Below are 27,813 nucleotides of genomic sequence, written 5' to 3'. Positions count from 1 at the left end.
GCGACGCTGGCGCGAGAGGGCCATCTCTATGGCAACGGGACAGCAACACTTGCAAGCAACTGCTGAGAGGCGAACATGGCGGAGAATCTCAAACAGCCGCCTAAAAGAGTTTTTATCAACAACATAGACTCATATGCTTCTAAATGTATCGCCAAGGTAAATATATTTAATGTGGAATGTCTGAATTGAGCTAGTGAAGTTGGTAGCTAGCGTTAATGTGAGTTAATAGGAGTCATTGTTTCATGGTTTGTAACGTTAGTCATGAATTAGCGTGAAGATGCCACAGCAGGAAATCCACCTAGCACACACTGACGTTCGTCGACAACTTTGTTCAGCAACGAAAGTTAGTTATTTATCTTCTTTGCAGTTTTTGTCTGAATTTGTGGTCAGGACACCTGTTGATTCTGAAGGAGAAGAGGAGGAGAAGGTGATTTCAAACCCCAGCGGAGCAGGAGCTTTTCACGTTGTTGGAACTGTCTCCGACAAATTGGACGAGGACAGACCATATGTGCTGGAGGAGTATCTAGTAAGTACTCAATCTGACAAACTGTAAATGAACATTATTAATGTGTGGAAGCCTATAGGGGACTATATTAAAATCATAATATCATACCTTTCCACATATGCGTTATTTGAGTTTTAAAAAGGCAATAATCAAATTGTTTTAATTTTCACATCTTCATATGGGCATTCTATGACCATATTGAAATGAAAATGGTAAAGCTGTTCGACATTTAATTTTTTAACGTTGTGCCCTGCTGTACAGTGGACAGGGTTCAAATGTTAATTTAAATGTCTACAATATTTACATTTATGCAACATTTATGCAAGGAATTTGTAAATGTCAAAATGAAACTGCAGACCCTAACCTGCTGTACAGAGGGCAGTAATTGAATTCAATAAGCGAATCAGCGCCACCAGTTTTTTGCATGTCTTGTCTTTACATGTCACCACACTATTTTTGTGTCAAAATGAAATTGCAGTCTTTCAGTCTTCTCATCAAGGCGGGTCTTCAGTTAGGTCATCACTTCTTTCTCAGTGAATTGGTTCATTAACATTTACAATTTCTACCTACCGGCCATGGACAGCTTCATGTGCCGACCAGAAGTAGCAGTGTTTATCTGTCAGTGTTAGGGAAATAACTAAACTAAAACAAACAAAATCAATATGGGGTAAATTTTGCTACACTGAGACCTCTGCAGCTTCTCTTAGGAACAAAGCTACAAACTTTTCCAACATGGAATGACTGCAGAAGTCAGGTTCTGGTAGGAAGCCCATGGTTGATGTCATAATTGAAGACCCGCCTTTGATGAGAGGACTGACCAATGTGCAGGTTAAGTTTTTGAAAATGAAATGTCAAACGCCGTTTCCATTTTCAAATATGAAGAGTGACTTTAATGTTGTTTGCAAAAATACATTATTAGGCTACATTATTTATGTTGCATTTTAAATTCATATTTAAATGAACATTTGAATATTGTCAATTGTACAGCAGGGTTCGACTGTGAAAATTAAATGTCATACAGCATTTAAATTTTGGTTGTAATAAGTTTTATTGTCATTTTAACACTGATCTACTGTTATCGGCCCGATACTGACTCAGATAGCTGGATTGGGTATCAGTGACAAGGTGCCTGATCTGGGGCCGATCTATTTAATTAAACTGATAGAGGTTTAGCTGCTAGCTATAAATCTTGAGTTGCTAGCAAACTTACTAGATAACACACTCAGACATCGGTAACGTTACTGTAAGTGCTGTCTAGCTTTGTTGAGCTTGCCACCAAAGTTTAAGCAACATTATGCTGCTGCTGGTGTCGAGCCAGAGCTGCAGCATAACCAGGCTCAGCAGCCTCTATGGACCTAACATTAGCTAATAGCAGAGGCGAAGAGGTTGTTAACGGAGGAAGCTAAGAAGAGAAAAACAGTGACCAAGATGAGAGCTTTGTGAAATAATAGGCTGTATACAGCTGGACAAGTAACTAATATTTAATAATATTGTTATGTCTTGTGTTGTTGCACTTGCTTGATGTTTGACAGTTGGCAAAGTTGTTGACTTGCTAATTTTTTATTGTAATGTAATCATAGCAAATGCTTGTGTACAGCTATGACAGCGGTGGATTACACTCTGAAGCAGTAGGTTATCCAAAGCCAAGGCATTGGTATCGGGACTGAAAAAGTCGGATGGGTGCATCCATAATTTTAATGTAGTCCCCTAGAGGCTTTCATACAGGACTTTAGACATTTCTATTTCATTTCTTGTTTTTATGGAAGCACCTGAACAGGGATGAGCTACTGTCAAAACTGAAGGAGTGTGATGTTATTATCTACAACATTACCCAACATGCTGATCAGGTGGAAGAAGCCCTCTGGGCTGTTTCAGGTAAGCAGTTCTCAGTCTCTGTTCAGTGTTGATGGGTTTACTGTTCACACTTAGTTGGTTTGTGCTTTTGAAGTATTCAACTGCATCTACAATATATAACTGGTTTGGCTCTTTCGGTCAGTGTCTGGTCAGATATTAATATTATCTGTCCTGTAGTGATTCATTGAGGTACCATTTGTCTTTCTCAGTGCCACTGCTATATCGCTTTATGTTTGTCCTCCTTTGTCATATGTAATGTTATAATGTTGAATGTTAAATAGTTTCATATAATGAGGTAAACATATGTAAAAGTAATCCCTATGAGAAAAAGGCTGAGGCTTCAGACTGCTCTGAATGTTTTATAACGTTTGCTAGTTAGCTAAGTTAGCCTGGGCCTTAAAACCTCCTCCTTCCAGCTGCCCAAAGTTCCTGTGCTAGCAGTGTTTACAAACACCAACGAGCTCCGAGTCTGGCTTATTGCCTGTGTAAAAGAAGTGGACATAGTCACAGATACGTCACCCATAAACTTGTGGACTACTGTTTTGAAGCCTCGAGTTTGGCATTTTGGCCGTCGTCATCTTTGTTTTTTGGAACCAGACGTAACCAGCATGTTCAGTTGTACCAGTGTTTTCAACTTTCTCTCTCCTACTGCTCCTGTGCACGAGTGTGATTCCGCCACCTGTTGCTGATTGGCTGGAACAGTGATGTGGAGATCGTACCGCACCACTTTCTTTGTGTTCCATTTACAGAGCCAGGGCTGCGTAAGAAAACCGGATTTTTTTCCCGAGCACACAAGATGGAGAGCAAGTGAACTGTGAGGAAATATTCGCTGAATTTAACAGGAAGAATATTGGATTACAATCGTTTAGTCAAGAGGAGCTAATATGGCTTGTTTCAGACAGGAAGAACTGAGAAGTTGCATGAAGCCAAGGGCCAGTAGAAGATAAATTAGGATTTTTTAAAAAGTTACTGTTGTGGAGTCCCAAAATAAAAATGTAATGATGAGCATAACAAGTCAATTTAAATTTGTAGTTTCTGCTACATACTATACTGGTTGTTTACATTGGCTGCATTAACGTCTTGACGCCTGAATTTATTTACAATTATATAAGAAAATGTATTACTTGTGCTTTCATTTGCTTTCAAGCTGATGCTTGAATTAATTATTAATTAAGTGGAGATTGTTAATTTGTCTATAGAACATAGAATAGATATAAATTCACTTATGATGTAGGTGTGATGCATTAGTGACAACAGTCATAAACGAGAAACCTGTGCTTGCAAACGGTTCCTAGTTACATATTGAATATGCACAAACTGGCATTGGGGGAATCCATATGCTATTTCGGCTGCAGTCTGATAGGAAGAGGTGTGATACGAATTCACGACAATCAGCGTTAAGGGGTTAAGATCTTTTCTTGTGCCTTCATTACCAGTAATGCAATACCCATTACTCTTATTTTGTATTAGTCAATAATTTCACATTTAAACTACATCAAACTAAATTATATTAACAAGGAATATGTACAGTTGTGTATATACATACAACAAATATATACAATATGTAATGTGAGTATTTTCAATTATGGAGCAAAATATAATACTTTGTTGTAGTGATATAGTATACATGAATATTGTCTCATAATGCTGCTCACAAATACAATATGTCCATTAATATCATTAATGAAACTTTTTAGCAGGGTTTTTGCACATTTTCTTCTGTGACCCCATTTTTCATACTAAAATTGTCATGGCCTCAGCAATTAAAGAGGTTTCATGTTGTCAGTTAATTTGAGTCTTTAGTTATCAGGAACAAGGAATGGTCTCCTGGTGGGACTGTCCTTCTGTTCTCAATATTGCTACTACAATGACTTCTATATCACAACAGTCGTCCTATAAACCACATCTGCGTCTAATATTGTACCATGTTGGGACCTAAGTCCAAGTTTGAGACACTGACCTAAGATGCCAAAAATAACCCCAAAACAATTGAAATTGTCCCAATAAAACAGACATATCTGGATATGGTCATTGTTATTTAAGTAGTATTTGTTATAGAGATATTGTCTGCCAATTCTTCTTGTGTTGTATTTGTAGCTCTCCACAATGAAATGAGTCATTTTTCTGGACCAAAGATGTTCATCCTCATCTCCACTGTGATGACCTGGGCGTGCAGCAAGCCAGTTAAGCATGTAAGTGCACACATAATGTATCTTTGGCTAGCTTAATATATTCTATTATTGTGAACATGAATCCCTTTTTATTCCTCATTAAATGTTTAAAAATAATAGCTGTCCATCACCGAATATTTTCTTTCGTCGACCCAGCCAACAACCCCAAATATGTTCAGTTTAAAATGATACAGTCTAAAACAGAATGCCAGCTGACTCCTCACACTATATATTATTCAAGTTTCAAGTGAATTGAAAATGTATTTAGTTTTTTGTAATTAGTGATTTTGCGTGGGTTTCCTCCGGGTGCTCTGCTTTCCTCCCACAGTCCAAAGACAGGCAGGTTAGGTTAAATGGTGACTCCAAATTGTCCCTAAGTTTGAATGTGAACAAGAATGGTTGTCCGTCTCTATGTGTCAGCCCTGTGATTGACTGGCGACCTGTTCAGGGTGTACCCTACCTCTCGCCCAATGTCCGCTGGGATCATCGTCAGCCCCCCGCTATCTATCGATAATGGAAGGATTGAACAATATGTTTAAGAGCCATACTGTAGCTATACTATAATAAACATACACCAGCTACTTTATTAGGTACACCTTTTCAATTGTTTGCACACAATTAGCCAATCAGCCAATCACAGGGCAGCAACTCAATGGATTTATGTAGACGTGGTCAAGACAACTTACTGAAGTTCAAACCGAGCATGGTCGTTGGTGGCAGACGGGCTGGTCTTTCAGAAACTGCTGATCCACTGGAATTTTCACGCACAGCCATCTCTAGGGTTTACAGAGAATGGTTTAAAAAAAGAGAAAATATTCAGTGAGCGGCAGCAGTGTGGACAAAAATGCCTTGTTGATATCAGAGGAGAAGGGGCAGACCAGTTCGAGATGACAGAAAGGCAACAGTAACTCAAATACCCAATCTAGGGATTGGGTGGGGATTTAATAATAATAATAATAATAATAATAATAATTTTATTTGTAGAGCACTTAGAAAGTACAATTAAAACAATTAAAATCACAACAGTTAAAAAGGCCCTTACTGCAAAGCCTTCTCTAGATTTCAGCCTGGATTCAGGGATGCACAGGAGTCCCCTGGTGGAGGATGTCAGGCTGCGTACAGGTTCGTAAGGGGTTAAAAGGTCACGAATATATTCTGGAGCCAGGCTATTAAGGGCTTTTAAAGTAATCAATAAGAACTTCAAATCAATCCTAAAACAGACAGGGAGCCAATGTAAAGAGATTAAAATTGGAGTGATGTGGTCGAACTTCCTAGTTTGGGTTAATAACCTAGCAGCTGAGTTCTGCACTAATTGTAAGCGGTTCAGAGTTCATTATTTAGACATGAGAACATGAGAATGCTATAATGTCAATAAGTCTCTGAGGAATGTTTCCAACACCTTGTTGAAAGTATGCCATGAAGAATTAAGGCAGTTCTGAAAACAAAAGGTGGTCCAACCCTGTACTAGCAAGGTGTACCTAATAAAGTGGCCAGTGAGTGCTTATAATACAATGAGTACCTGCACTCTGTCATTTATTAATCAATACTAATTTGTTTTTGCAATAACCCCAATGAATTATTGTTCATTTTTACAATATCTCAGGTCTGGTTACTCATCAACTCTGCCGACATCACATTTATGCTATGGTGGGATACTTCATTGCTAGAAGCATCCCTGTTGTTGTCTGTGTTGTGTAACAGGATGGTCTGGAGCTTCCTTTCACTGACGAGATTTTCAGGAAAAGAAGAGCGCATCCCAACTTCAAACAACACCTTGACCTGGAGAAGAGGGTGGTCAAAATGGGTGAAACTGTCAGTTTCAAATGGGTTTAAGTTGTCACATTTTGTATAGGAGACACATGCTATTGACACATGCCACCTGGTCACATGGTTGTTGTTTGTAGAAAAGGAAATTGTTCTCAACCTACGTGGTGGCATCAGGACTTCAGTACGGGATGGGAGAGCATGTCTTCCACTTCTTTTTCAAGGTGAGATTTGAAGACTACTGTACATTGTTGCTTTAGCTATCAACACCATCCACTTTTATTTTCCTAATATACCGATGTGTCACTGAAACGTAGGCTACGTTCAGACTGCAGGCCTTATGCTCCATTCCGATTTTTTCCCAGATCCAATTTTTTTGTTTGACAGTTCACATTATTGTTTAAATGTGGCCCATATCAGACTCCAGTGGGAACTGTCCACGGCCTGAAAGTGACCCGCATGCGCAGAAGAATAACACGACGTCACACGCAGCACACTGTCGTACAGACGTAAACAAGCTACAGCAGTTAGCTCCAAAATTTCACGGGAGACTCCTGTATTTCATGGCCCTCTCCTGGTTTACTCCCGGGGTCACATCTCTCTCGAATTATGACAAATGTTCACAACTTTCTGTTCTTTTCATGACATTCTTTACTGTTTCTGTTGCTGTATAATGTATATGCCGCGCAACACTCTCTCAATTCAATTCAATTCAAATTAGCTTTATTGGCATGAATGTATAACAACAATATTGCCAAAGCATCATACAAACTACATAAGAACAATCAATCCCATACATTTCATTAAACAAGTAATTAAAGTGTAAAGTAATTAAAGTGTATGTGTGTTTGTGTGTGTTAGAAAAATTTAAATATATTAAAAATGTAAATAAAATAAATAAATAAAACAAGCGTGTGTGTGTGTGTGTGTGTGTGTGTGTGTGTTAAAAAAATAAATAGATAATACGTGTGTGTATATTAATAGACGAAAACTAAAAAAAATAGAAAAACAAACAAAAAGAAAGCACTATCAAATGTAAAAACAAAACAATTACTAAAATATCAAACAATCAAAATAATAATAATTTGAAAATTTATACATTCTTTATCAGTCTGAGTTTCCACTGGTTGTCCTCACTTCGTGGCAAGAGGAGACTTATTTTGAAGCAATTATTTCACATTTGGGCATTTCTACCAGTAAATAGGGGAGTTTCTGTGTGTCTGAGATGAATTTGAATTCGAAGTATACTTGGGAAATGTTTGCAAAGTGTTTTTGTCTTAATGTTTTATATTTAGGGCATGAGGTTAGCCAGCTCTGTCTGTGGCGACCCTTTTCTATGGCCAGGCTGTGTTCACTCAGTCTGTATGTTGTCAACATTTTTCTTAGTTTAGGACATTTTATTGTGCTAAGGTAATTTGCCAGTGTGAATTCTCTTTTTAGGGTCAGATAACATTGTAATTTACTTTGTGTTTTGGTCGTTTCTTTCCAGTATTCAATATATTTTTCTTTTTGCTTGTTGATAATTTGGTTTGGTCTGCTTGAGTTGGTGTTGCTGTCCTGAGGCTGTCGGGGGAAGTTACTGCAGAGAGCCTCAGGACCAGCTGGCTGAGGGGACTCTTCTCTGGTTTCAGCTCCTGGTATGTTAGGGCTTTGTGATGGTATGTCTGGGGGTTTAATGATTTTAAGTGATTGTAAAATTGAATTGATCTTTTCTGTATTTTTAGTAAGAGGGGGTATTGGCCGAGCTCTGCTCAGGTTATTTGGTGTTTTTCTCTGCACCTGCAGGATGCTCTTACAGAACTCGGTATGGAAAGATTCTATGATGGTTTTGTCCCAGATCTTTCACAGCCATGTTGAAGTTCCCTGTGTATGTAATGTTGAGGCCAAGGTAAGTGTAGTTTTTGGTATATTGTAATTTAGTGGTGTCTAAATAGAAATTGTGTCTAACCTGATTTCTGTATTGTTTCTGAAAGATCATTATCTTAGTCTTTGCAGTGTTTACTGTCAGGGCCCAGGTCTGACAGAATCTTTGCAGGAGATTAAGGTGCTGCTGCAAACCTTCTTTAGTAGGTGAAAGCAACACTAAGTCATCTGCATACAGCAGACCTCTGATCTCTGTGTCGTTCAGGAGGAGGCCAGGTGCTGTGGAACTCTCTAATTGGTTCGCTAATTCATTGAGATATAGATTGAAGAGAATTGGACTGAGATTGCATCCCTGCCTCACTTCCCGGCCCTGGGCGAAGAACTCTGTTTGTTTTATTCCAATCTTTATGGAACATTCACTTTTTATATACATGTTCTTAATCAAATCATTTGTTTTTCCTCCAGTGCCACTTTCAAGTAGCCTCTAGAAAAGGCCCTCGTGCCAGATGGAATCAAAGGCTTTTTGAAAGTCAACAAAACAGGCATATACCTTTCTTTTCTTAATGTTTAATTCTTGATCAATTAGAATCTGCAGGGTAAATATATGGTCCGTTATGCGGCAGTTTGGCAAAAAAAACTTATGCAGAATATTGTGGTCATCGAGACAGTTGACAAGTCGTTTATTAATGATGTTGCAGAATATTTTTCCCAGGTTACTGGATACACATATTCCTCTGTAGTTATTTGGATCATATTAATCTCCGGATTTATGAATTGGGGTTATTAAACCTTTGTTCCAGATGTCTGTTTCAGTTGCTAGAATAGTGTTGAATAGTTTTAGTATAGCCCATCTGATTTTAAGGTCTGAGTATTTGAGCATTTCGTTGAGGATTCCATCAATACCACAAGCCTTTTTTCCTTTCAGGGACTGGAGGACTTCTGTTAAGTCTTGTTCTGTTACAGGGTAATCTAGAGGGTTTTGGTTGTTTTTTATCACCGACTCCAGAGTTTTCCATTTCGTGAATATCTTGTGCTGATCATCATTTTTTATAATATTACTGTATAATTGACTAAAATGATTAATCCAAGTATTTCCATCTTGGATTGCCAATTTATCCTGCTGGGTTTTGTTTAGGGTGTTCCTTTTCTCCCAGAACTGGTTGGACTCCAAGGACTCCTCAGTTTCACAGAGCTGGTTCTTGCTGTGTTGTTCTTTCTTAGTTTTTAGGGTGTACTTGTATTGTTTCAGAGTGGCGAGCGGGGGCGGCTGTGGCTCAGGAGGTAGAGCGGGTTGGCCGTTAATCAGAAGGTCGGCGGTTCAATCGGCTCCCCCAGGCTCCCCCAGGCTGCATGTAGAAGTGTCCTCCGGCAAGATACTGAACCCCAAATTGCCCCTGGCGCCTGTTCCGCCAGTGTATGAATGTGTGTGAATGGTGAATGCAGATGTAGTGTAAAAGCGCTTTGAGTGCTCGAAAAGACTAGAAAGGCGCTATACAAGTACGGAGCATTTACAGTGGCCTCATATTGACAGCGTATGTTGTGGTTATCTGGGTCCCTATGCTTTTCATTTGGTAATTTCCTTAAAGTTTTGGTGTCAAACCATTTCTTATTGTTCATTTGTTGAGGTTTTGGTTTGGAGGCTTTCAAATTAGACAATGAAGCCAAATGATGAAATATTGAATTGATTTTGTCCACAGCAGAATTTACACCAGAATTATTCTGGGGAAATGTTTCAGTTAGAATTAAATGAGTTAAATCATGTATGTTTTGATTTTCCAGTGCCTTTAGGTACGCCCCCATGCTGTCTGGGGTCCATCTGTATGAGTATGTGCTGTTAAACAGTTCACAGGCACTAGGGGCCCCAGGACTTAGACTGAGCCCTTTTCAGATAGTGATTTTGCTGTGGTCTGAGATGGGTGTGAGGGGGCTGACTGTGAAAGCTCTGAAAGACATTGGATCTAGATCTGTAATGAAATAATCTACCGTACTACTGCCAAGAGCTGAGCTGTAAGTGTAGCGACCCAGAGAGTCCACTCGTAGCCTGCCGTTGACTATGTACAGACCCAGCGTACGGCAGAGCTGTAAAAGCTGCATACCGCTTGTATTAGTAAGCTTGTCAAAGCTCTTTCTAGGAGGACATTCAGGGAGGGGGAAGCAGGTGCTTCCAGGTAAGTGTTTGTCTCCCTGGGTGTTCATAGTGTCAGCTCTGTCCCCTGTTTGAGCGTTCAAGTCCCCACAGATTAATACATCTCCCATGGTTTTATAATGGTTAACTTTTATAAAATATCTGGGTTGTAGTAGGGGGAGCACAAATCATCTGTTTATTAATTTTCAACCATATATAAGATTCTTCTTTTTTAATAACTGTGATGGACTGGCTCAGTTCTGATTTACACCATATAATCAGGCCTCCTTAATCTCTGCATTGGGTTATTGTGGGATTTTTTGTTGATGGTATAATAATCTCTGTAGCTGTGAGGACGACCAGTGGAAACATCTCTGCACCATGTCTCCTGTAAAACTATGATGTCAGAGTATTTTAACTCTATTAAAATCTGAGTTTCTGCTCTTTAAACCAAAAGCTGATGATCTCAGACCTTGAATGTACACTCACAGTCCAACATGTTATTGTAAATGATTCCAAGTGTAATCTGTTCAAAAATTAGACAAACACCTTAAAAAACAAATAATAATATTAATAATAATAATAATAATAATAAACTAGATATTAAAAAATAATACTAGAAACAAATAAAAATGGGGAAAAAAGTGTAAAAAGAGGAAAATAGTGTTGTAGGTAAAATAATAAGAATCACTCTCTGTCTCTCAGATAAGTAGCATGCACTTAACTCAGTAGAGAGCTCGCGGTCAGGTGGATTCAGGTGTAACAAATGGAATTTGTGAGCAGATGATAGTGAGGTAGAGGAGACACATGTTTAATAATGTCCTTTTGCTGCTGCTCTAGAGTGACGTCAAAGTTGCATCAATTCCGACCTGAGTGTCCAGACTGAGGTCGCATTCCAAAAGATCAGATCTGTATCGGATTTGGACCACATACGGAAGTGGCCCGAATCCGAACTGAAGATCAGATTACTTATGACTTGGCCTGTTACACTGTTATAAAAAGATCAGATCTGAGTCACATATGGGCAAAAAAAATTGGGTCACTTTGGCCTGCAGTCTGGACAAAGCAAAAGTTTGAATTGAAGATCCACTTGGTTCCTAGCAACTAAAACCAAACAAGGGTCCCAAGTCCGACCAGGTTCACATTAAGCTGAATCTTAATGGAGTTAAGCACAGTGTTACTTTTGGCATCTGATTTTGATTAAGTGTGATTAGTTTTACTCACATTTTCTCCAAAGTGAAATTTTAGTCTAATATATGTTCTGCATTTAGAAGCTACAGCTCTCACCATCTTTGTTGTGTACCGCTAACATGTGTTTTTATTTATTCAGTTATTTTTGGATTTTCCCTTAATTTGAAATGTGACATCAAGAAATATGAGGAGAAAGCAGGGGGTGCAGAAAAAGACATAAAATGACTCTTGCAGCTGAATTTTGAATGCATTGCAGGTGCCTGATGGTCTTTTTAGGTAGTCCTGTCAGAAGTCCATTGCAGTAGTCCGTTTTGCAAGAGACAGAAGCATGGATTAATTTTCTTGTTTTTTCAGAAGGTCCCTGACCATGTTTATAAGGTGATAAAATGTTGATATTGTTATTGCTTTTACATGACACTTAAGTAGAAGTTTCTTAACCTGCTCTTTTGTGTTTAAGTGCCTTTGACGTTTAGGTGAGCAGCAACCCCAAGCCTCTCATCTTTGCTGCCAAGTACAATTACTTCAAATTCAACAATTTAATTTTAGCCAATTATCTTCCTTCTCTCCCTACATCAACTGTCTTTTTTCTGCATATTAAAGTAATGAGTAAATACCCTACCTTTTTCTCATGTTTCCTCACAATACACTACAAGCAGGGCCATTTTAAGTTACCTGACCTATAGCCTGTAGCCATAGTCTAAATAGCCAGTTAAACTTGAAAGTGAAAATGTCAGCTGTCTTTGGTTTTTAGCAGAAGCATGATAGAGGCTGTACAGTTTATCAAAGAAAGACCAACATTGATAGAGGCTTGCAGCCACCTACACAGCATGTCCTACAGTCTCCTAAAGTCTGAGGTTCTGTATCGTTGTATTATGTATTCTTACAGAGAGACTGTTGCTGTGCACGTTGATCAACTCCTCTGTTTGACGTGACGGGTTTTCCACCTGTCTCTGGTCCAGCAGCATTAGCCTTGTTGCAGGTTGAAAAACAAAAAGTGTTACCTTACACACAAGCCATAGATACACAGGTTCATCTCAAAAATTTAGAATAGGAAAATTTCATTTTCTTCTGTAATTTAATTGAGAAAAGTGAAACTTACATTCTAGATTCGTTACACATAAAGAGAAATATTTCACTTTCATTTTTGTTTTAATGTTGATGCTTACGGCTTACAGAATGTCTCAGAATGGTTTAGAATTTTAGAGTAAAGAATTATAATACAGAAATGTCGACATGAGAAGACCTCTAATCAGCTAATTAACTCAAAACAGCTGCAAAGGTTTGCTGAGCCTTTAACTCTCATTGTGGTGGTGAACCTTTCCACGATATTCAGATTTTTTGAGATGCACCTGTAGCTCCTTCTCCTTTCCTTGATTTTCTGGCCAGTATTCTGGGATATCTTCACATCTTGTTCTTTCTTCCCGATCATTTTCAGAATCCAAACTGCCTGAACTTCCTGATTCATCATCTCTTTTTGGTCTTGGTGCTGTTCAACTACCTGCTCTCTCCTCTGCCTTGTTGCCCGGCTGCTGCTCCTTCTCCTTTGCCTTATTTGACTGTTCCTTTTCTAAAAAAGTAATGACATGAACTTCAGTAAAACTGCTTGTTTTATTACAGCACATCTGTGTGAACAATACCAGTGGAATTTGTGTCCACCTGCTTAGTTCCTCTGTACCTGTGTAACAGGAGCCAATTTTCATGCACATTTGATGGTCTGGAGAGGAATCAAATTCAGTATCATATCTCACCTGTCTTTTTCTTTTGGAAAAATTAACAAAACCATCACAACCCTCACGAACAGTGTGAAAAGTGTGAATTTGTTTCACATGTGTAACTAATTAACTGTATTATTAGACATCATGGCTGGGACAAGAACGTGAAATACCAGTCTTTGGAGACGGCAAGAACAAGGTTCCCACAATTCACGTCAATGATCTGGCAAGGTAGGACACACACACGGACACACACACACACAATATTTTTTAATAGCTCCCTTGAACAATCATTGATATGACTCCTGCTTTGCAATAAGCTTTAAGAAATGAGGTCTATATTGACTTAAATTGACAACATTTCATATTTACAAGTCAATATTTCTATGCTGTAATAAATGTAATGTGTTTGTTAAAGTGTGATTCAGAATGTGATTGAACATCAGCCCAAGCCCTATTACCTACTAGCTGTGGACAATTCCACCAATACCATGGAGGACATTGTGAAGGTATGTGTAAGCAAGTGATCAAGAAATATTTTATCACAAAGTAGAAATGTGTCCCTATGAATGGGCTGAAAATGTAATAAAGCCTGTTCAAATTTTGCAGTGACACGTTTACAAACTCAACAATGTTAGACTTACTGACCAATTTAGACCTTTATTGTATTATACAAACAAAACTGTGTATCAGGTTTTACATCTGTGACACAGAGATTCAGTATATCCACCTACTGTATATTGATATAAATCCTCTATTTTTTTTTTAGAGAGAGAGAGAGAGGATGATGATGATGATGATGATGATATAATGAAAGTGAGTTCTTTCTCCACCAGACAATTGCCTCTGTACTTGGACCAGGGAAGATCCGGAAAAGGCCATTTGAGGAAGCCTTCTTTTCACAGGACTTGAGTGTATGTTCCACTGATGTTTAAATATCACTTAGTTTACTGTTTGTTTTTTTATGCCAGGACTTACATTGAATTGTTCACAATCTTGTTTTACTACTGCTAATACACTAGAAATTAAAACTGACTTCTTCCCAGCTCTACATTTTACAAAACCTTAAAGGTACAATGTGTAATTCCTGGCCACATGCTCCAAACATATAGGAGGCAGCATTTCACCTCCTCCTCACCCACTCTAAGCCATTCTGCTCCTCTGCTCTTTTGTAATCACATGTAACGTTGGAGTTGATCTTAATAATAACCTCATATATCAGACTCTTTGTCACTACTCTTTCACTCACTGCCTTGTAGTTATAGTAGATGGGCAGTGGCGGGGGGGGTCTGCGTGTTAAGTATGGAGCTGGAGTCAGGACGTGGTTAGCTTAGCTTAGCATTAAGAATTAAGCATGGGGTAATTCAAAAATTCACCCACCAACAACTCTGAAGTTACTAATTACTCATTACATTTGTTTTGTTTAATCTGCACACAAAAGGGAAGGTAAAGAACATTTTGTGTAAAACAATTAGCTATAGTATCTCACAAAAGTGAGTACACCTCTCATATTTTTGTAAATATTTGATTATATCTTTTCATGTGACAACACTGAAGATACTTTGCTACAGCCCCAATTCCAATGAAGCTGGGACGTTGTGTAAAATGTAAATAAAACCAGAATACATTCATTAGCAAATCCTTTTCAACCTATATTCAATTGAATACAACACAAAAACAAGATATTTAATGTTCAAACTGATAAACTTTATTGTTTTTTGCAAATATTCACTCACTTTGAATTTGATGCCTGCAACACGATCCAAAAAAGCTGGGACAGTTGAGGAATGCTCAAAAAACACCTGTTTGGAACATTCCACAGGTGAACAGGTTAATCACAACAACAGTTATCTCAGAGCGCCTTTCATAAGAGCAGGTCTAGACTGTACTATGTGATCATATTTACAGAAACCAAACACCACTTTGTGAACAATTGTGTGAGCAAATAGCCCAGCAGTTTAAGAACAATGTTTCTCGACGTACAATTGCAAGGAATTTAGGGATTTCATCATCTACGGTCCATAATATCATCAAAAGATTCAGAGAATCTGGAGAAATCTCTGCAGCAAGGCCGAAAACAAACTCTGAATGCCCGTGACCTTCGATCTCTCTGGCGGCACTACATTAAAAACCAACATCAATGTGTAAAGGATATTACCACATGGGCTCAGGAACACTTCAGAAAACCATTGTCAATTAACACAGTTCGTCGCTGCATCAACAAGTGCAAGTAGAACTCTACCATGCAAAGCGAAAGCCATATATCAACGACACCCAGAAATGCCGCCGGCTTCTCTGAGATGGACTGACGCAAAGTGGAAAAGTGGGCTGTGGTCTGACGAGTCAACATTTTTAATTGGTTTTTGGAAATTATGGACGTCGTGTCCTCCGGGCCAAAGAGGAAAAGGACCGTCCGGATTGTTATCAGCGCAAAGTTCAAAAGCCAGCATCTGTGATGGTATGGGGGGATGTTAGTGCCCATGGCATGGGTAACGTGCACATCTGTGAAGGCACCATTAATACTGAAAGGTACATGTACAGGTTTTAGAGCAACATATGCTGCCATCCAAGGAAAGTCTTTTTCAGGGACGTTCCAGTTTATTTCAGAAAGACAATGCCATGCCACATCCTACATGTGTTACAACAGCGTGGCTTGAGTGCGGGCACTAGACTGGCCTGCCTGCAGTCCAGACCTGTCTCCCATTGAAAATGTGTGGCACAAAATACGACAACGGAGACCCCGGACTGTTAAGCAACTGAAGTTGTACATCAAGCAAGAATGGGAAAGAATTCCACCTACAAAGCTTCAACAATTAGTGTTTATCAGTTTGAACATTAAATATGTATTCAGTGAGATTGCCAAACTTGGGCTATTGTGCCTGTACAGAGACATAAACCAAAACCTGTGCTCTACGGCCATATCTAACACCCTGCCCTATAGCCAGAGACGCTGCACAGAAGTGCTGGGTTGATGGATAAACTGCTGTTACTATATATCTGTTTGCATACAGATTGAATGAAAGAGATAAAACATGTTAATTAGTGAGCTTTAGAGGTGAGGGTTATTTGTTTATGCCGGCTTCTAGACTTTAAGTGAAGTTAGGCTAACTATGTCCTGTCTTACTTAAAGGTGGGGTAACGTCTTTTTGTCATATTCAGCAAATATCTCTTCAGGGTTTGCTAGATATTTGTTCTATGTGTGCGCTAAATAAAATATACGGTGCTTGCCTGGCTCTGTAAGTTGGAAACAAACAAAGGTGGCCCGCACCTCGCCACACAACACTATTCCAGCCATGATTTGTGTGTCAGGTAATGCTAAATGACCGTCCCACGGACATTGAGCTTACTTTTTAGTTTGCCAAGGCATGCTGTTCTTCTGATGCTAGCTTAAGAGAGTCGTGAGTATCGCTGAATGGAGCTGGTGTGCTGGCTCTGGGACTGTCTCGTCTTCTCTGCATGTTAGCTTCACAGCAGCAGCTGTAGCTGCAGTTTGCTCACCCAAAACGTAGCTGACATTAGTTACATTACTTTCTGTGTCGTTGTTTGCTCTACATCAGATATTTGTCATGTTGTTGGATTTCTCCAGAATCGCTTACTCCACCTTTAACACACCTCCATGAAATTTGTAGCTTTATCTTACTCCCAGAAAAAAATGTGAATGAGCTTATTTTCCAAAGTATTTAATTATTCTTTGTAGATCTATTGACATGTTATTTCCCCTTGCCAGGTAATGGAAATTGATTCCATACTGGTCAACCTTCACATGGAGGGTATCCGTGTCATGGAACTGTTCTCTTTCAACTGGTTGTGTGAGTTTGGTCTGGTGGAGAACATAGAGCTGGTGGTAGAGGAATACAGGCAGACCAGGGGACTGCTGGTAGGTACTAAGAAGAAAGCCAAAACATGTCTAAAGAAAAACAGTTATAATGAAATGGCAAAATAATGAACAGTTTCATAGATATACAGGTGCTGGTCATATAATTAGAATATCATCAAAAAGTTGATTTATTTCAGTAATTCCATTCAATAAGTGAAACTTGTATAATGTATACATTAATTTCACACAGACTGATATATTTCAAGTGTTCATTCCTTTTAATTTTGATGATTATAACTGACAACTAATGAAAACCCCAAAATCAGTATCTCAGAAAATTAGAATATTGTGAAAAGGTTCAATATTGAAGACACCTGGTGCCACACTCTAATCAGCTAATTAACTCAAAACACCTGCAAAGGCCTTTAAAACGGTAATCATGGGGAAGACTGCTGACTTGTGCTGTCCAAAAGACGACCATTGACTCCTTGCACAAGGAGGGCAAGACACAAAAGGTCATTGCTAAAGAGGCTGGCTGTTCACAGAGCTCTGTGTCCAAGCACATTAATAGAGAGGTGAAGGGAAGGAAAAGATGTGGTAGAAAAAAGTGTACAAGCAATAGGGATAACCGCACCCTGGAGAGGATTGTGAAACAAAACCCATTCAAAAATGTGGGGGAGATTCACAAACAGTGGACTGCAGCTGGAGTCAGTGCTTCAAGAACCACCACGCACAGACGTATGCAGGACATGGGTTTCAGCTGTCGCATTCCTTGTGTCAAGCCACTCTTGAACAAGACACAGCGTCAGAAGCGTCTCGCCTGGGCTAAAGACAAAAAGGACTGGACTGCTGCTGAGTGGTCCAAAGTCATGTTCTCTGATGAAAGTAAATTTTGCATTTCCTTTGGAAATCAAGGTCCCAGAGTCTGGAGGAAGAGAGGAGAGGCACAGAATCCACGTTGCTTGAAGTCCAGTGTAAAGTTTCCACACTCAGTGATGGTTTGAGGTGCCATGTCATCTGCTGGTGTTGGTCCACTGTGTTTTCTGAGGTCCAAGGTCAACACAGGTGTTTGTATTGGTCTTAAGTAATATTCTAATTTTCGGAGATACTGAATTTGAGATTTTCATTAGTCAGTTTTAATCATCACAATTAAATGAAATAAACATTTGAAATAAATCAGTCTGTAAGGAATGAATGAATATAATATCCAAGTTTCACTTTTTGAATGGAATTACTGAAATAAATCAACTTTTTAATGATATTCTAATCATATGACCAGCACCTGTAGTGTTGCTTTCCCATATGTCTGAAAGTGCTTCGTTATTATAGTTGTCTTGGTTCTCGTTAAGTTGTACTAGCTAATCTATGTAAATGTATTCTTTCCAGCCCATCCGTCTGTGTGTACTGGGTCCTCCTGCGGTGGGGAAGAGCACAGTGTCCAAACAGATCTGTGAACACTATAAACTCCATCACATCACGCTGAAGGAGACCATCTCTGAAACCGTCTCACAGCTGGTGAGCTTCTCCTGATTCACACAAAAACAACATTTACACATACATTTCTAGTACGTGTTTTAATGCTCCTACAATTCCATTTCCATACCTGTTTCTAGAAAGATGCTGTGAAGAATGCTGATCCAGATGCAGAGAAGGAGGACTCTGCAGCAGAGGCCCAGGAGCTGCTGAAGACCCTGAAGGACAGTATGGAGCAGAATGCAGGTACACACTGAGACAACCAGGGTTTATCTCCCAGAAACTCACTGATTCGGCATTCAATCCCCTTTTCTTTATCTTCAGTTTGTAGATAGTGGTGCAGAGGAGGGATGCTGGACAGAGTGAAACGCTTATTGAGTCATAGTAAAGAAAAGTGAGGCTGTTTAATCCGTCATACTGTCTTTCACCCGGCCGCCACCATGAGAGAGACCTGTGGCCTGTACTACGAAGGAAGTTTAACCTACTCCAATTTAACTCAGGGTTGACAAACTCTGACTGTCTACACTGGTGTTAAATGGTATTACGATATTGAATAAGATGTTAGTTTGTTGAGTTGGTGCACGTTCACTTAAAAGGGATGTGTTTTTCACAACAGCGCATACGCTGTATTTTCCCCAAAAGAATGCCCGATGATAGTGTCAGGATGTAAGGAGTTTAAAGACACGATAACAGTAAAATCTAACAACGTGGCAGCCAACATATCCAGGTTAAGCTTGTTGGTGCATTGAGTAAATTTGTAATTATCTTATTTCAACAGTAGACACAGTCAGAGACTAGCTGGTGAACATAGTGGAGCTTTTAGCATCTAAAGAGTCAGATACTTTCCTCAGGAGCTGGTGCGCACCAAAATCAGAGCTAACAAAGAGTGAATATTAGACTTACCATCATCAGGTGGACATGATTTCAAATGAATACTAAAGTTGCTCTGTACAGCCTGGGTATGTAGATATGCGACTATTTGCTAAGCTCGCTATATCAACTCAAAATGTGATATTAGGTGCGTTTGACTTCATGCGGCGCTGCGCAGCGCTGACTTAACATGATGCATGCTGAACGTAAAATAAGGCATGCTGGTTAGAAAATGTGTCCGACTTTTGCCGGCGCTGCAAAACGTCCCCATGTCACATGACATTAAAACCTCATGGGAGCAAGGCGGCTGCAGGCGCCGAGTCCGGCTGCACAAAGTTGAAACCACCTTTTGCCTGATGACGCAAGATCAGTCGTTGTTCTAAACTCACAGTAAACTAACGCAGGTAGATTGTGTCCGACTGGACAACGCCGTTTTTATACCCCACCTCTGCAGTAGCCTGCAGCTCACGTTAGACTATCAAGTCTGCAAAAGTCAGCCGCAGTCATCTCGAACGCACATAAAACGTTAATATTGTGTTCACAACTTGTTTCATGCCCCCAAAATGTATAATTGCAGGTACATTATGTAACATTAATATATTCTATTAACTTGAGCATGGAGATTCAATTATTAACTTTATGGCCTTTCAACCACATCTCACATTCTTCTTCTGCAGTAGAGTCCAGACTGCTGTGCATGAACACGCTCAAAGAGCTCCGTTTATTGAATGTGCTCATGTTTTTGGGGAACTGAACATATCCTTTTGAAGTCACACACAGTTGAGTTAAACTCAGTAAACTACAAAAATAACTGAAAGGAGTACACATTATGAAGATAGGTAGATAAAGTTTCACTTTCTCTTCCTGGCTTAGCATTTACAGGAAAACATGTTGTGTAATCCAGAGAGGAAAACAAATCATGGTGTAAATAGATGTCACAGAAAGTTATTATACAGTCTATAGAGCTTTTTTTTAGACCTGCGCAAATGAGAGGAGGATGTGATGTTTGATTTTTTGAGCTGGACACAGCGAAGGATCTTAATCTGATCTCAATGTGGACCCTGGAGACACCTGTTAATACTAGGTGTAAATGAAATCCAGTTAAAATCAGAAGTGTCAGAGATATAAAGCCCTGGGGTCTCATTTATAAACGGTGCGTACGTACAAAACAGGGCTGGAAACATGTCTCCACCACTTCCCAAGAAAAAGTTGTAATCTATAAAAAACAAACTTGATGGGAGAATGTGTGTCCTGTAAGTAAACTCTGAACCATGCGCACATAAAGAGGAGAAATGAGAAACGGCAACTCACACGGCAGAAGGATGAAACTGTGTTAAATGAATAGGCTTACTACTGTGTAAAATAAATTGAAATATTACCTTTAAATATATTATAGGCTTAAAGCCTTTCTAAATATTCAGACACTCCTTTGATTGATTTTCCCTGAAGTGCAAAATAAAGAAACACAATTTTATATAATTTGCAGCCCACAAAAAGATCCATGACTGAGGATAATAAACACAAACGGAGATTCTGTTTCTGCAAAAGAACACATTAAATATGTTGTACACTTTAATCAGGAATCATATTAATTAATACTTGCATGCAGTGCAATTTATTCTCATAAATAAGGTGAACAGGAGGACAAATTCCATTTAAATTGATGCCGTTTTCAGTGTGTTCTCATTTTCTGTTGCTACTTATCATGCCATTTATCAAACTGAACCTTATACCTGCTTTACCTATAAAACATTGAGCTAAATTTTCCTTTTAAATATCATAGGCAATTTATTATGCTTTTTATAATTACTACTGACTACTACAAAATTCAGGTGACAGGAGACAATTGAAAATATAGTGTAAAATAATGCACTAAGACTCTCAGACATTCTGTATTGCTGTCAGATATGTTTCTCCTGTTGATCAACTTTTCTCATTTAATTTCACCCCTGCTGAGTCAACACACACGCAGGTATGGCTGAAGTAAAGTCTTTAAATGTGCATATGGCACCTTTTCACCTCACTGATAAATTTATTAATTTTACATTAACAATCTCTTCAACATATCTGTATTTTCTGACATTTGCAGATTATATTAATTTTATATTATTAATATATTAATCATATCTTAAGATAAAAGTTGTAATATTATGAGTATAAAATTGCAATCTAATGAGAATAAAGTCATAATATTTTAACAAAAGCTACCTGCCCCTCTGCTGTGCATTACCCTGTGTTATCGCTCTGCTGATAGGGCAGTTCCCTTCAGACTGTCCAATAGAGCCCGTCGGGGACGTACTGGATGAGATGAGCGCACTGCTCTTCATCAGAGGTGTAAAACAGAAATCTCACTACACATCCACACAAATATAAACTTGAGCATCTCTGATAAAGTGCAGCTCAGCCACTTCAGAGGGAATTAAGCATCCTGGAGCAAAGAGACGGTCCAAACAGAGCGAAGGTGTCTCTGAGCGAGGAGGACAGAGAGTAACGAGAGCGACAGGTGTCTGTGTCGTGGCCAAGTGCGTCATGTTATTCTCTCGCTACTTTGTGGCGGACTGTTACCCGTTTGTGTAGCAAATATATTTTCCAGACACTGACCGACAACATTTATATCTACATGTTTGATTACAGTCAGCAGTCAGTAGTGAGAAGCCCTGAAGCTGTGAGCAATGCGCTCTCTCTCTCTCTAAATGCAGGCACGCTGAGTAACGGTGGTGGTGGGGGGGTCACTTTATGTGAAGTTCAAACAAAATGTAACAATATTATTGTGAGCAGCCTCAGTTCTTTGAAGACCTGCGAGATTCGGGGCTAAAGCTCCGGAACAATAACCTGGCGACGCCGATTCCCCTGACTTAACCGACGTGTAGTACTAAATCATTGGATATCCTTTTAAGATTATGTTGCAACAACATAATGTCAGAGTTTCTGTCCTTTAGGTCTTTTGGAAGACCAGCTGTTGGTGAAGGTGGTGAAAGATAAGCTGATGTCTAACCCATGCAGAAACCAGGGTTTTGTTCTGGATGGCTTTCCCAAGACATATGATCAAGCTAAAGAGCTCTTCTATGGTGAGACACTGACAAAAAGCTCTTTCTGCACCAGTGTCAAAATCACACACAGGCTCAATTCGACATGGATACAGACTGTACATACTATACAAACACAACATATCTGTTTTGTTTTTCTTTCTTTTTTAGCTGTAGAGCAGGAATCAGAAGATGAAACGTCCCCGATTTCTTCACACAGCAAGAACATGCCAGGTCTCTGTATTGTCATTACAATCCTGTTATTTCCCCTGGAGGGAGAGACTTCGACACACAGCAGTGCCTGTAGACCTTGTAGCAATCAGAACTATAAGCTATGAATAAAAAAAATCAGTAAACACAAAAACATCCATATAGATATTGATAAAAAAGGCCTGAGCCTTTGAGTCTCTGTTGTTGTAGTATTTGTTATGGTTTCCTTCTGTGTGCCACAGAGTTTGTGTTGTACCTGGATGCGTCTGATGCTTTCCTGAAGGATCGGGTGATGAACCTGCCTGAGGGGCTGGTACAGGGACACAACTACGATCAGGACCACTTCCTGCGACGACTGGCTAGATACAGAGAGAACAACGTGGAAGATGAAACTGTTGTCAACTACTTTAATGAGCTGGAAATCACCCCTCTGTACCTGGGTAATCCATGAATCATGTCTAATCCTGTGTGGGGGTGCTACAGATCTACAATTGCTGACTGGGCCATGTTGGTGCCCAGGCAGATCTGATTAAATAGGCGTTATCAGTTGTCATTTGGAGCAGATTTAGAGCACATCAGCACATTTTAGAAGGTAATTTTTTGTTGTGCCGTCGAGGTCAGGGGATATAGTTTAAAGAGCGAGAAAAGTCCACCTGAGGCCGTGGTCGGGGTAGTGGTGTGGGTCAAACACAGGACTCTTACCTATGAGACAGCTGTTTGTTTCCAGTGTGAAATCAAATGTCGACACTGACTTCTTTTTAACTAACATACTTATTTTAACCCAAACCATCATCATTTCCTAAACAGAACCGAGCAGTTTTGGAGCCTAAACCTAAGAATTCTGTGACCATTTCCACCGTTAACCACGCGTGTTATTGTTACCATGATGACGAACATCACCTTACTTCATCCTTTCCTGGACATCCAAAACTCATAATATGTTAAATGTTTCTGGATTACTGTTTATCACTGATAAAAATAGATGGTTTGCACCTTCAGACCTACTGGTAGGTGCAGTTTGCCTTATCTGAAGCTTTATAATGGCGCTTGTGCGTCTCCGCCGGGAATATTTCTTTCCAACGTGTGCTTACCGAACTAGAAAATGAGAATGTTCTGAATCACTGTTACACTGCAATAAGCAGTGCCTATCACGTCGTCCGCCAGGCTGCAGTGGAACACTCAGAAATAAAGTTGTGAAACCTGTATCAGGATCCTGTTTGTGGATTTCAGCTGCGCCTTCAACACCATCATCCTGGCTCTGCTGCAAAACAAACTCTCCCAGCTGTGTGCCTGACTCCACCAGCAGGTGGATCACAGACTGCCTGTCTGACTGGAGGCAGCATGTGAAGCTGAGAAAACATCTCTCGGACTCTTGGACCATCAGCAATGGTGCCCATCAAGGCTTTGTTCTTTACCCTCTTCTGCCTGTACACCAACAGGTGCACCTCCTGTCCACTCCACCCTCATTGGGATCATCTCTGGTGGGGATGAGTCCAGCTACAAGTGGGACATTGACCTGGTGCAGCCAGAATAAAACAGTGGAGGCGGTTGTGGATTTTACTAAGAACATCAGCTCCCTCACTAAGAAAGCCCAGCAGAGGATGTGCTTCCTGCAGCAAGTGGGTTGGGAGAATTATCATTAGCCTGAAAGCCAAACGTTATTTTTTTAATTATCTCTCTAAGGTTATTATTTAAGGCTGTTATTTGCTTGGATAAACACGACATACAGGGATAGAGTACTGTACTGGTCCCAGAAGGGGAAAAGGGACAAATCCCTGGCAAGGTCATCGTCTGTGTGGTCTCTGTGTGACTGTGTTGCTTCTTCCTTTCTCGTTGTGACCGTAATGAGCCTCACGCAGCGTCCTTTTGCCTTGTTCTAACAGTTAACACTGTGAATGCATCCTTCCATTGCATACTTTAGTCCTTGGTCCCAATAGCTCCCAATGTGAGTTAGCCAGGAACTGATTGGAAGCGGCAGTTCTGAGTGTCTGCCACTTTGCAGTGCAGGGTTTGTTTGTCTGGCTGTATGTTCAGCATTCAGTACAAATACGAAATGTGTGTAATTCGGCCAAAAAAAATGTATCTGCCATAGATTCAGACATTTTCACCATATTGTCAAACCTTACTGTGTTTCTTGCCTTCCTCTTCAGAGATCACCAGTAGCAATGAACCTGACTGCCTGCTGCTGAAGCAGAAGATCTTTGACACGGTGGGCCAGCCCAGGAACTACGGCCCCAGCAAGCAGGAGCTAGAGAGAGAGGAGAGGAGGAAGGCTGAGGAGAGGATGAGGAGAGAGGTCCAGGATAAAGCTGAGGAGGAAAGGAGGGAGGCAGAGGAGGCCAGACACAGGGCTGCAAACTGGGACGAGTGGGTAGGTACTGGGATGAGAGCTGGAGTTTGGATATTGGGATATTGTTAGGAGATGTATATGCGGCGCTTCACAAGTTAACTATCAAACACATCTGCTGATGCCCATAAGGACGTCCATAAGACATAAGTGTATTCCATGAATGTATTTGGGATCTCTGTCCCTCTGTGCGGTGTACACAGTAAATCGAAAAAGTATGAGCTGCATGTAACATTTCATATCACATTTAATAGCTCCACCACATCTAGGAGGCATCAGTGCGTCTGTTTAAGTCAATAGAAGCTGCTGACAATACGACGTACGATACAAGCATTAGACTCAGGCCATGTGTCACAGAAACAAGGTCCACTTACTAGCTTTTACCAAAGCATTCAACAGCCTCTCACAGTCTTCTTCACTGGATGGAGTTTGCTCTGTTGTCAGCTCAGATGTAATAAGGCTTTTGCGCCTGTTTTTCAGGTGCAGATGTGACAGAATCTGTCCCAAACACATGAGCCGTATTTGGTTTGAGGAACACGACAACGAGTTCAAGGTGTTGACTTGGCCTCCAAATTCCCCAGGTCTCAATCCAATCGAGCATGTGGGATGTCAAAAAAGTCAGATTTATGGAGGCCCCACCTCACAACTTACAGGATCTGCCGCTAATGTCTTGGTGCCAGATACCACGGCACACCTTCAGTGGTCTAAAGTCCGTGCCTCAACTGGTCAGGACTGTTTTGGTGGCAAAAGGGGGCTCTACATAATATTCGGCAGGTGGTCATAATGTTATGGCTGACCGGTGTCATTTTTGTCATCTCTTTTGCATCTTTTGGAGTATCAAAATGATTTTAATAATTTTTGATTATGAGATAGGTTTTCCATATTTCATTATTTTGCATCTTCTAGCGTCCAGTTGGCATCATATTTTGAATAGTCATGGTGGGGCATGGGAAGTTAGGGGCGCAATTTTCGTGTTAATTGGAAAATCCTATGCAGAGATATGACATCACTTCCTGTTCCGGAGTACAACGTTATTATCGGCAATAGAAATGATGGCCAAAACTACAAAATGTGTACTATTGCAGAATTATTTAATGTAAGTGTTGATAGCTAATTGTGTTTGATATGTTTGGATGAATGAAGTTTGGAGCATTTTGTGTGTGTCAGACTAAAGGTTTAAAGGCGGTGAGGCAGCAGGAGGAGGAGCTGCTGGAGGCCCAGTCAGTCCCTATGAGGAACTACCTAACTGAGCACGTCATGCCCATTCTGACCCAGGGCCTGATCGAATGCTGCACCTCCCGACCACAGGACCCTGTGGATTTCCTGGTATTCCGTTAATCACCCGTTATTTCCTGATTTTTAGCAACTGACTTCACTAGATTTTGATCATGATCATCTCTTTTGGTTTGTCTTGTTCCAGGCGGAGTACTTGTTGAAGAACAACCCCTTTAACTACTGAAAGTAATTTCCTCTGGTTGCACCCACACATGATGCAAACACAAAACAACAAAACTGAAATAAAATGTGTTTTTCCGAGCCCTACAGAAATTAGAAATTACATGCAGCACATGCCTCGAAGACCTCGTGGAGTCTTTTAGACTTGTCACAGTATTTCAGACATCACCTGCCAAGTGTCCCTCGGTTCATGCTGGGATTTTGATTAGGTCTGATTTGTAAGTGGCCCATTCTCTTGCCCCTGTTGTATTTACGCACAGCTTTGTTTGGGCTCTTGTGTGCCGGCCATTACTTAAAAGCGCCCTGAAAAATTGGATGAAGGTGCGTATGAAGCCAAAAGCTAATTAGGAAGTTAATTTGCGTAATGAACTTGGTAAACTTCAAAGTAGGCACGCTCGGGTCATAATTGCTTTGATTTGGCTTCCGATATCCAGGAAGGATAAATGTTACAAATGGCAGCTAATTTGTGTCTCTCTCATGTTGCCACTCGCGACTCCAAAGTGTACATAATTGGTTGCGACGGAACACCAAATTATTTCATTGTACATACTTAATCACCACATGGGGAAATTAGATGAGTTTATTTGGGAAGACAATTTGACTGCACCATCTGTGAGTCCCAGGTACAAACACAACACGGAGAGTTTCCTGAAAGTGAAACACACACATTTTAGACGGTTGATATGGTAACACAATGTTCTCATATGGTCTCATGTGATGTGAAACATGGAGAAAATACTTTTTTATTTATCTTAGCGCACAGTCTGAAGATCTCGTAATGGCATTTGATTAATGGCTGGAGTACAAAAGACACTTCCCCCGCAAAGATGTTTTGCGCTGTTCATTTGGACCAAATTAAAAAATGTTTCCTTTTAGTTCTGGTCCTTTTTCTGTTCACAAAGTTTTTATGAACAAATCCAGTAAAATTGATTGACACGTAACTCATTGAGTGGTGACTGATACCACAACGACAAAATACTCTATTTCAAATAAAAGCCCCGTATTCAAAAACTAACTTGGGTATGGGCAGCAAAGTATTCAGAGTATCCAGAGTAAAAGTCCTATATGCAAAATGGCCCCAACGTGAGTGTTAAATGTATATGAAGGTAATTGTTGTACAAAAATACATAATTGTGCAGTGCATTTTGTGAATTTGCGTCTGGGGGAATGTAAACAGCAGTGATGATAACATGGAGTCCACTTTGTGTTTGAGCACCTAGTATCATCAGTGGAAAGGGAGTCCGATTCCTCTCATCTTGCCGGAGTCTTGCGCTCTGTCAGCTCGGAAAACAGTCTGCCCAGCAAGTACTTGATCCGGGATGTTGATGGAGCCAGAAGAAGCCTTAAGTCGAAGCTAGGCCAGCATGGCTGCTATATTTCTGTCATTGGTCACACATGTTTCAACAATAAAGCTTAAAAAAAAACATGAA

General features: G+C 40.0%; 1 protein-coding gene across 5 annotated transcripts; it reads left to right on the top strand.

Annotated features, from left to right (window-relative positions):
• On the top strand, positions 1-27,813 carry ak7b (adenylate kinase 7b). 5 transcript variants are annotated; one of them, XM_046063067.1, is made up of 19 exons: positions 1-156; positions 368-526; positions 2,272-2,380; positions 4,457-4,551; positions 6,232-6,342; positions 6,435-6,518; positions 13,328-13,416; positions 13,604-13,694; positions 14,022-14,099; positions 16,913-17,062; positions 18,389-18,517; positions 18,616-18,721; positions 22,285-22,413; positions 22,543-22,605; positions 22,824-23,021; positions 24,732-24,952; positions 26,096-26,254; positions 26,349-26,389; positions 27,604-27,813. In XM_046063067.1, exons 1-18 carry the CDS (start codon positions 76-78, stop codon positions 26,385-26,387), a joined length of 2,091 nt encoding a protein of 696 aa, XP_045919023.1. In that variant the 5' UTR covers positions 1-75; the 3' UTR covers positions 26,388-26,389; positions 27,604-27,813. The 5 variants fall into 5 exon arrangements, 3 of the variants coding, with proteins under 3 accessions (XP_045919023.1, XP_045919021.1, XP_045919024.1); XM_046063065.1 differs by having other exon boundaries at positions 27,597-27,813; XR_006827185.1 differs by lacking the exons at positions 26,349-26,389; positions 27,604-27,813 and adding an exon at positions 25,409-25,481 and having other exon boundaries at positions 26,096-26,229.

Source organism: Micropterus dolomieu, linkage group LG11, assembly GCF_021292245.1.
Source record: "Micropterus dolomieu isolate WLL.071019.BEF.003 ecotype Adirondacks linkage group LG11, ASM2129224v1, whole genome shotgun sequence".
Classification (NCBI taxonomy): Eukaryota; Metazoa; Chordata; class Actinopteri; order Centrarchiformes; family Centrarchidae; genus Micropterus; species Micropterus dolomieu.
The sequence above is the reverse complement of the archived record's forward strand: the minus strand, read 5'-3'. Positions and strand labels throughout refer to the sequence as shown.

Excerpts from the sequence above, each read along its gene's own strand:
- ak7b (XM_046063067.1), top strand. The coding sequence starts at position 76 with ATGGCGGAGAATCTCAAACAGCCGCCTAAAAGAGTTTTTATCAACAAC. Across the intron at positions 17,063-18,388 it reads GGCAGACCAGGGGACTGCTG|CCCATCCGTCTGTGTGTACT; the intron begins GTAGGTACTAAG and ends TATTCTTTCCAG. Across the intron at positions 22,606-22,823 it reads ACACAGCAAGAACATGCCAG|AGTTTGTGTTGTACCTGGAT; the intron begins GTCTCTGTATTG and ends TGTGTGCCACAG.